Raw genomic sequence first — 9,376 nt, forward strand, 5'->3', positions numbered from 1 at the left:
GCTGAGAATCTAAATTCGCCAGAATGTGTAATTACTACGATCGAGCCGTAGAAACATAGGATGGAGTGTTGGTAGTGATGATAAAGCGAATAAAGAAAAAAAAAAACTAGATCGATGATAATTATGACACGAGAGAATCAAAACAAGGAATGATGATAGAGAAGCAAAAATCTAGAGATATCAGATTGATCTCCTAAAAAAACAGACTTTAGATACCATATTATGATAAGCTAGGCTGTGATGAGAGAGATGAATTGAGATAATATTTTATTTTTGTAAAATTGATTCAACTTGATTACATCAATGGAGAGCTACCTGTATATATACATTTGAGATTAAAAACCGAAAGCTTAAGAGTGAAAAAAGGTATAACTACTTTTGTAACTAACTCTAGCTAATAGCTTTCATAACTAACTCTAGTGCAAGTCTTCTAGCTCCTTCTACTGTCGTGGACTTGAGCTTATTGTGAGCTCATTTTGTATACTTCAATAACATTCATCATCAATAAACATCCATTCCAAAAATTTGAAGTCCAGTCCCATTTTAGAGAACAAACGAGGATTAGACAACAAAGAAAACAAAAATCCCTTTTTGCTTTCACCACAAAATTTACTTCCCATCACAGTTGAACTAACAACGAATTTTCAACCCAAGTTCTTTCTCCCAAATCATGACAAGATCACTGAATTGTTTTGCATACAGCCATATAAGAAATTAAAGCACATGCATATGTTAACTGTTACAAAATTACAGATATAAAATGGACGAGATAAATCAGCTGGATCAGGAAGGATACTAATAGCAAGGCCCAACGACACACACAATCACCTACTGTTGTTTTTCTTGTCTAGTCGAGGTTTCTCAACCTCTTGTCGGGGCGATTCTGGCAGGGGTCGACTTCTCAGCTTTCGAGAACTGAATCAAGATCTGCATGAGAATTATCACGACAGATAAACAAACTGCAAAAAAGGCAAGGCCTTTCCTCGACGAGAAGATTGAGGACCGCTGGAAAACTTTCCATGCCCCCAAAATGAGCAGTATAGCCCAAGAGCAGACCACCTGTGGTTGCAGGAGACAAGACGGGTTATATTTGCCCGATAAGAGGGTTAGAGTCCAGAATAGAATGATGTGATCGAGTGATTACCAAAAGGGACTTCACTGGACGCCCAGTGTCTCGCCGTCTTTCACCAAAGGAACCCTCGGCTATATGCTTGTCCAACAACTTATCCTGTTACAAAGTTGATCAAATTTCTCGACGAGGTCAAGATATTTAGAGAAAATGGGAAAAGTGAAGCACCTTGGCTACAAAGGCATCTTTACACCATTGAGCAACTGCTTCATCTGTTTCTGGTAAATCCTTCATTAAGTGTCGCTTGAGGTGTACATGAACCTTAAAGAATGTTGTATTAATATAATAAATTTGAAAAGCAAGAAAATCGAATTCAGAACTATGATCAATTCTTTTGAGACATTTTCGGGATGCAAGCTTCCAAAAAGATGCATTGTATTAAAAGCCACAGAACTAGTAGCAAGCTCCATATTCTGCAATTACTAGAAACGTCGTTCTTACACAGAATCAATATGAAGTTACTAAAACACGTCAAAACCATAGTTGTGAGAAATAAGTTTCACGGGCTTACCACCGATGACTGTCCTTTAAAAAGTCTGAGCATGGTTGGTTGAGGAGATGCTTTGGGAATAGCAACCGTTACATCATATATTGCAGGAACAAATGAACGCATATGACTTACTGCTGTTACAAAACCCTGAAAGACGGCCAAAAATGAAACAATGCTAATTGACACCTTGAGGAACGAACATGCAGCAAGCAATAAAATCAGAAAATCTCAAGATTCTGCAGCCTTTCAACTAAAAGGCAATGTATACTGCTTACTTAAAATAATACTTCAAGAGAAGTAACACCAAAAAAAAAAGCTGTACTATAATTCTGAAAGAAGACACCAGAAATTAATACCAACTTTTAACATTCTAGAAAGTACAGATTATCTTAACTGATGCAATCCTGTACTGCATTAAATTAATTTCTAAGTAAGTGTAGAGTTTCGTCTAAATACATTCCATTTCTCCAATATTCCACTCATACTTGGATACACGAGCTACCCATAATACATCAATCTTGAAAAGCATTGCTGAAATGAGAAAGTGCGCCACGTTAATGTTACAAAGATGACCAAACCAACCTACATATTAGGCATTTTGATAATAGTAGACTGTTTTATAAAATCACAAGAACTTCTAGAAAATGTGAAGCCTCCATTTTAGGAAATACGTGTAATAATCTTTGGAAATAACTTGACTGCGACCCCAAAATTAAGGTAGTCAAGAACTTAAAAGAAAGATCACTATCAAATTAGAAAAGTTCAAGTTACTATGTTCTAGAATGTGAAAAAAGCACATTGTTTAGAAATAAGCTTAAGGCAATGCAAGCAAGAAACATTATGCATCTTAGAAGCGGATCGAGTTGGAACCTTAGTTCGAGGAATCAACACATTTTTTGGAACTGGCAGCCCTGTTGTGGATGCGTATTCTTGAGCAGCTAGAAGTTTTGCCTGGGTGAAGCGAGTCCCCTCAACAAACAGTGCCAGCCAAAATGGCAGAGGAAAATCCCTTAGCCGTTGAAGTCCTGACTGCAGCAAAGTTTAACTACTATCAATTAGGCAATCAAGTAAAGTAGAAACACAAGGGAAAAAAAAGAAACAATAAACACATAGGCAATAAGTAAAAATGGAACATGCATCATCAAAAACTCGTTGCAAAATATTCAATCACTCAACAGTACCTTTAAGGTGCTTTCATCCTTTGCCCAGCTTCTTTCAAGAAAGAGATATTCAGAGAACCACATAGACCATCCTATGACCTGCTCAGACAGAAAATACATTGTATATTTTGAGTATCCCTTGGTGCACACTCCACAGAAAAGGTAGAACAGAAAAAATGCAAGGAGCAAAATAGATAAACAAGAACTTATAAATGGACACAGCGGGAAGATAGTTTTAGTTATATTTGACTGGCCACATTTGTTATATGATTTTGACTATTACGAAAGAGAACATAAATTTTAAGAAATTTCCGGTACAAAGTCCAGCACATCTTGGTGTTGTTTTTGGCCCTGAGTAATAAACCCCAGAAATAATGCTTGTGTGACCTTCATCTCACATATTTTGTTTTTATTTATTTAAAGAAATAATCTCTCTTCACTTGTTGTCACTCGTTAGTCATACAATTAAAATTCATTAGTTTATTTGCATGTAGACTCATTTCATCAATGAAAAAACTTCATCTAAGGGTCCGAAAGACACAAAGCAGTATCTAAACCTAACTATAAGTGAAAGTACAGGATTGATACCATAACACGGTAACCATTAGGTACTTACAGGAAGGAGCTTTGATGATTTCTTCATAACAGCCAAAGTGCTACCAAGGCAACCTGAACGCTATCAAAAGATATCCGAAAGTCAGTAAGTAATAGTACTAATAAAGATGACACCAAAGAACCAGTAGTGATCAAGCATGAATCAAAATTTTCAACCTTGCACATTCTATGCTCTGCAATTACAATTGATACGGGCATGTTTCGCAAGAGTATTGACATTCCAATAACCAAAAATGATCTTCTCAGAATTTATATTTCTGATTCATGGATCGCATACACCAGAACCGGTAAAAGCATCTCTTGTATGCATTATCATCTCCAACTACAACTAGGCAAACTCCTTGTTGCGAATCAATTTGAAATAGCTCGAAATTAGAGCAAAATACCAACTTCCAACAATATACCTCTGCTAAATAAATCTACGATTATACTGCAATTGCTGATAATATGGAATATATTCATTACATATGTGGATATGATGCATCAATTACAAATAAGTGACACAAATTTTCTGTATTCCATAATCATGATATGCAACACGTGTGGGGAAAATAGACATAGTTCTCATTCTGAATAGGCAGATGCATGTAATCATTGTGCAGCAGGCAGATGGCAAACCTGAGCCAAAACCCATCCAACAAGCCAATCAATGTCACTCCTGTGGTTAGACATGACGAGTGCATGTTCTTTACCTGGAATTACCAATATAACGGGACATGAGCAACTCGAGGAATATCAAGGTATCCAGACAAAAGAAGTAAATCGGACTCTACAAGGAACTACGCGGGCTTACCCATTAACTTGAAGGTTTCAGAATCAGTGTACAATTCAATCTGCAACCAAATTAGCAAAGGGACATGAGGCAGACAGGTGGTTCAAATGAAAACGAACAGTTTTAATGATCGTTCATGCATTTCAACATAATCAAGCTATAAGAAAAATGTTTTGGGCTTTGAGATTTGTGTGATATAATGTATGCAGAATTGAAGGGCATAAAAAACTCATGTAAGGTAAGAAAAGCTTCCAATCTAAAGGATTAAACTGGTTATGAACTTACGATCATTGCAAGCATGTTTTTACTAAGATCTCAAGAACAACATAACATGCTCAATGAAATTACTAGCTGTCATGCCATTTCAATTCAAATCAATTACATCCAGGAACTTCAACAAATTAGACTCTAGAGAGCTCGATCTTTTGTTATAGTTATCATAGACTCATAAGACTGTCTTCCAACTCCCCTAGCTAAATAAACCAAGCAACTACAAACTGTATTGAGATTAACATCGAACTAGCAAGTAAAAGCAGTACCACAACACCTCAATTGATATGCACTTCACCACGGATAGTGACCTATGCTGAATCTAATAAGCTGAAATGAGAATTACTGGTGGGTTATACAAATACAACCATTTCTACAAAGGATTTTCACCTTGAGACCAGCCCACCAATCTATCAGCCACACGAGCTCGAGCCATAATAGTTCTGCAACCTGCCTGTTTATCCTCCGGTAAGTGTTCTTCGAAAGTGGCCTTATTAGCACATAACACACTGCCTGGAAAAATAGACATTGAAAATAATTAAAAGTAAAAAAAAAATAATAATAATAATAATAATAATAAATAAATAAAGACATTCACACACACGCACACACACATACACTGAGAAATTTGCTCAGGTTAGTTCACATTCAGCTAACGACATAAACACAAAAAAATGAACTCTTTGAGTTTAAAGGTTAAATCTTTAGAACAAGTAAAACTGCACAAATAAACCAGCTCAAAAATACAAAACCCAACTTTGATTTGGCTCTCGTCAGCGAAAGCTTAACAAGAACAAAATCCCAAACAACCAACCCTAAAAGCAATCATGTTCACATTCACACAGTTCAAACTCTAACGCACCTGGATTAGATTAACGACGAGCCCAGAACAGAAGAATAGAACGCCCAACGGCAAAACAACAATCCCAGCTGGGATCGCCATAAACGAGAGCAAACCCTATACGTATAGATTTACACTCCGATTAGGGAGCGAAGGACGAGGGCACAACTGCCGCAATAAATATAGGGCAGAAAAATTGGGGAGATTGGACAGATTGGAAGCAAGATTTCAATTCATCTCAAAACTATGATAAATAAAAACCCATCCATATATTTACTGATGAATAATTGCTTTTTGGTTTGGAGGCTAGTAAATACGAAGAGAGAAGGTGTCAGTGTATTTGCGTGAACTTGTAGTGTTGTACCGTACAACGTTAGATAGCATGTGTAAATTAGAAATTGAATTTAGTAAATTTTCTAAGGGTAAATATCATAAAAACTTCTTAACTATACCGATTTTATAAAAAATACTCTACAACTTTCAAAATATTCTCTAAACCTTCAAATTTAGATTTTTATCAAATATATCCTGCATCTATTTTTCGATCACCAAAAACGTGATATGGCTCGCCGAATGCTACAATGTAATTTATATTCTATTTTTTTTAATGCAATAGCAAAATCGACTTCGTTTTGTTGTGTTTGAAATTTAAGCTAATAACCTAGAATTAGGAATAAACACGATAGAAGAATTAACTTTTATCGTATTAGCATAAATTTCAAACACGATAGAAGTGAATTTTAAATTCCATAGTGGATTTTTTAAAAATGATATTGTACGAAACGAAGTTGATTTTGTCATGTCATTTAAAAAAAATAGAATATAAATTACATTGTGGCATCCGATGAGCCACATCACGTTTCTGGTGATCGAAAAATAAATGCGGGATATATTTGACAAAAACCTAATAATTTGAGGATTTAGAAAATATTTTAAAAGTTTCAGAGTATTTTGATAAAGCGTGTATACTTCAAAGGTTTTCCATGATATTTACCTTTTTCTAAATAATGTTTAGCCCAATTCGAATTTTATTGAGATCAGATGTGAGCTAGGTGGACAGCTATCTTTTTATACTATATTGAAAATACATGAACTTAATTTTTATTAACAACTTAATTTAATACACATACACAAATTTTGGGTTAATTTTGATTTTTTCCACGAACTTTGAAAATTGTCAAAAAAAAATATACAAATTTTGGCTTATTTTATTTTTTCCCATAAAATATATTGTTATAGAAAATGAATCAAATCATTCTTTTATTTTAATTTTTTTTCAAAACGACATCGTTTTATTTATGAAATATATTTTAAAATTAAAAAAAATCACGTCAGTCATGAATAATTGTCATCTATCATTAATTAAATTAATTAAGCTAACTAGTTAATTATAAAATTATTTGGATCATTTTTTATAACAATACTCCCTCCGTCCCACCGTTTGAGTCCCTTATTCTATTTTGGGATGTCCCAAAATGATAGTCCACTTCTTAAATTTAAATTAAATTAAATTATTATTTTACTAAACTAACCTTATTCAATATTTCACTTAATGTAGTCAAACATAGGATTAAGTGAGATGATTAAATACATGCATCTTCCTTAATGTTATCTACATTAAATAGAATAAAGGGAATAAGAAAAGAATCGACAAGATTTGTTTCATCTCTCTACCAATAAACACTCTATTTTATAAATACTCTAACAAGATTTGTTAGACAAATGCAATGGCAGATCCCATATTGAAAGAAGATTTAAATCAGGTTGCAACTACCAACAAGAGTGGTGCGAAAGCTCCAACAACAAATGATGCTATCAAAACAAGCATGAGGCCATTACTTGATCTCAATGCCGAACCACAAGAAGAGGGTTACATTTCACTAGCTCAAGAACGAGAACGTAATCATCAAAAAATGTTGAAGATATACTTCCCCAAATTTTTCTAATTTGGTTATTTGCTTCTCTTGCTTTTGAAATTTTATGTGGACGTTGTTTTACTGCTATTGCTACTATTATTCCTCCATTGTTCATTTCATTTAATTAATGTTATGAAATCCCTTACTTTGAATGAATAGTTATTTGCAGAACATCTATTGTACAAGGCATGAAATATGACAACTCATCAATTCATAATCAAGAAGCATAAAATAAAACTGATACTCCAACTCTAAATTTTGAAGTAAGTACAAAAATAATGATTTGTCGGCTCACTGATCACCAACTCTATTTTCCAAAAAAAGTTTTGCATCATCAAAAATCTTACGGTCACACTCCAATGTCTCTGGTAATTGTCCTGCTCGACTCAATTTTTTCTTATTCATATGAGGAATTTTGTAGTCGTTTCCACCTAAAGTTCGCATCACTTCGACCATGCAAGATTGTAACGTCAAGAAGACGTTGTTCAGCTCTTCCACCGGAAATATATCATAGGCCTTCTGAACTGCTAAAACCAACTCATCAATTGTAGATGGAGCCTCTTGATGTTGAAGTGAATCAATAGCACGAAAGAATCCTAGATCTAATACATTTAAATCGGGACTATTTGCTGGCTGACAACACAAATGAATGTCGAACCCATCTTGTCTTGCCGCCTCCACAAACTCAGGATCATTAACATGCAAATGAGGTTTCGCATTATCTTGTTGGATATAGATTCTTCTACCATTTAGAGACGGCCATTTCTCCCTTATTGCTGGCAAAAGATTCTCAAGAAACCCTGCTCGAATCACTTGTTTAGTAACCGATGCAACTGGTTTCGTCTCCAATGTACCCGAAGCACGATTCTTACTGTTTCGCTTTGCTGGTTCTTTGTAAACAAAGGGCCATATTCCGAGTTTCCCATCAAAGAAACTATTCGACGCATTATCGAAACGTGGCCGGGCAACAGCAGCCATGAACATCACTTTGAAGATAAATCTTTTACTTTTGCATGCTCGATATGGCTCACTCTCATCTTGGTGGAGATAATATTTTTGTGTTGTATTGGATATGTAAAACCATTTTTCGTCGACATGAATAACGTCATGCATGTTATTGAACATAAGGGAAGATGAAGCCACGTCTCTATTAATCATAGACAAACAAAACTCTAACCTGGACCTCTTGTTCTCCTCCGTCAATTTTGGTTTCACAGCATTTGAATGTGGTCGGAGATATCCTTCTTGAATTCTTCTATGGATAGTTGATTTTGACATTCCCAATGCCTTTGACAACGATCTTATATTTGTTCGACGTCGGAGCGGAATGGCTTTGATTTGTTCTAAACTCAGTTCAACTCTTTTGCGTCCATTACTTCTCGGCAACTTACATGAAAAATCGGGAGCAACACCACTTCGACTACGAACATCGTTTCCTGCATACCATATTCGAGATACAGTTTTCCTGCACACTGAAAATGTTTCTGCAACTTTTGAAAATACACCTCTCTTAATCTTCCCATCTCTACTTTCTTCAAGCAACATTTGGTAAATACTTCTCTTTGTTTGGTTTGAGAGAAAATTCCTCTTACGTCTACTGTCACTACACTGTAACATTGACGTAGAGTTGCTAATGCTCTCAATATTTTGAGTATCTTGTTCAGAACATGGGTTGAGATTTTCTGGCAAAATATTAAGATCAATGGAAATATTTTCTGAAGAGGTCATTTTTCTTAACTTTCTTTGTTTAATCACATCTGTAGTTATTTATAAATCCTTGCCTAGAATTCAAATCATATTATAGGTTAATTTGGAGCCAAACTTTTCATTTTAGCAGGAAAAAGTTGGCGCCTTTTGCCTATCAAAAATTTGTTGCTGTGTAACAGAAGGATTCAAAATTTTGCTTTTAAACTGCTAGTACGTCAAAAAGTTGAAAGAGGGGAAAGATGAAAGGAAATGCATGAATCTTAAGTAGTCAAATGCACAAAAGTTGAGGATAAAAGTTTTGACCATAAGTAAGTCATATAGAAAATCAAACTTCATCAATAAGGGTATAATAGACAAAAAACAAATAAATTAATATATCTAAATAAAATTAAATGTGTTTTCTTAATATGTGTGAAAATTGAAAGGGGACTCAAACGGTGGGACGGAGGGAGTATATTTTATGGGGAAAATAAAAT

General features: G+C 34.7%; 2 protein-coding genes across 2 annotated transcripts; both read right to left on the reverse strand.

The window, feature by feature from the left end:
• Positions 1-561: 561 nt before the first annotated feature.
• On the reverse strand, positions 562-5,661 carry LOC130990130 (1-acyl-sn-glycerol-3-phosphate acyltransferase 2-like). Its single transcript, XM_057914330.1, has 11 exons — positions 5,299-5,661; positions 4,827-4,949; positions 4,188-4,227; positions 4,013-4,086; positions 3,396-3,455; positions 2,801-2,878; positions 2,490-2,648; positions 1,641-1,766; positions 1,298-1,390; positions 1,145-1,228; positions 562-1,059 (listed from the first exon to the last, which is right to left on the reverse strand). The coding sequence occupies exons 1-11, from the start codon at positions 5,377-5,379 to the stop codon at positions 862-864; spliced, it is 1,116 nt and encodes a 371-aa protein (XP_057770313.1). The 5' UTR covers positions 5,380-5,661; the 3' UTR covers positions 562-861.
• Positions 5,662-7,484: 1,823 nt separating this feature from the next.
• LOC130990549 (uncharacterized) lies at positions 7,485-8,921 on the reverse strand. The gene has a single exon (XM_057914775.1). The coding sequence runs from the start codon at positions 8,919-8,921 to the stop codon at positions 7,485-7,487; it is 1,437 nt and encodes a 478-aa protein (XP_057770758.1).
• Between the last annotated feature and the right edge of the window lie 455 nt (positions 8,922-9,376).

Source organism: Salvia miltiorrhiza, chromosome 6, assembly GCF_028751815.1.
Source record: "Salvia miltiorrhiza cultivar Shanhuang (shh) chromosome 6, IMPLAD_Smil_shh, whole genome shotgun sequence".
Taxonomy (NCBI): Eukaryota; Viridiplantae; Streptophyta; class Magnoliopsida; order Lamiales; family Lamiaceae; genus Salvia; species Salvia miltiorrhiza.

What these genes read in the sequence shown, in the direction of transcription:
- LOC130990130 (XM_057914330.1), bottom strand. Translation starts at nt 5,379, where the DNA reads ATGGCGATCCCAGCTGGGATTGTTGTTTTGCCGTTGGGCGTTCTATTC. An exon ending in AATCATCAAAGCTCCTTCCT is followed by an intron (nt 2,879 to 3,395) that starts GTAAGTACCTAA and finishes CTGTCTGAGCAG; the next exon opens with GTCATAGGATGGTCTATGTG. An exon ending in TTAAAGGACAGTCATCGGTG is followed by an intron (nt 1,391 to 1,640) that starts GTAAGCCCGTGA and finishes ACATTCTTTAAG; the next exon opens with GTTCATGTACACCTCAAGCG.
- LOC130990549 (XM_057914775.1), bottom strand. Translation starts at nt 8,921, where the DNA reads ATGACCTCTTCAGAAAATATTTCCATTGATCTTAATATTTTGCCAGAA.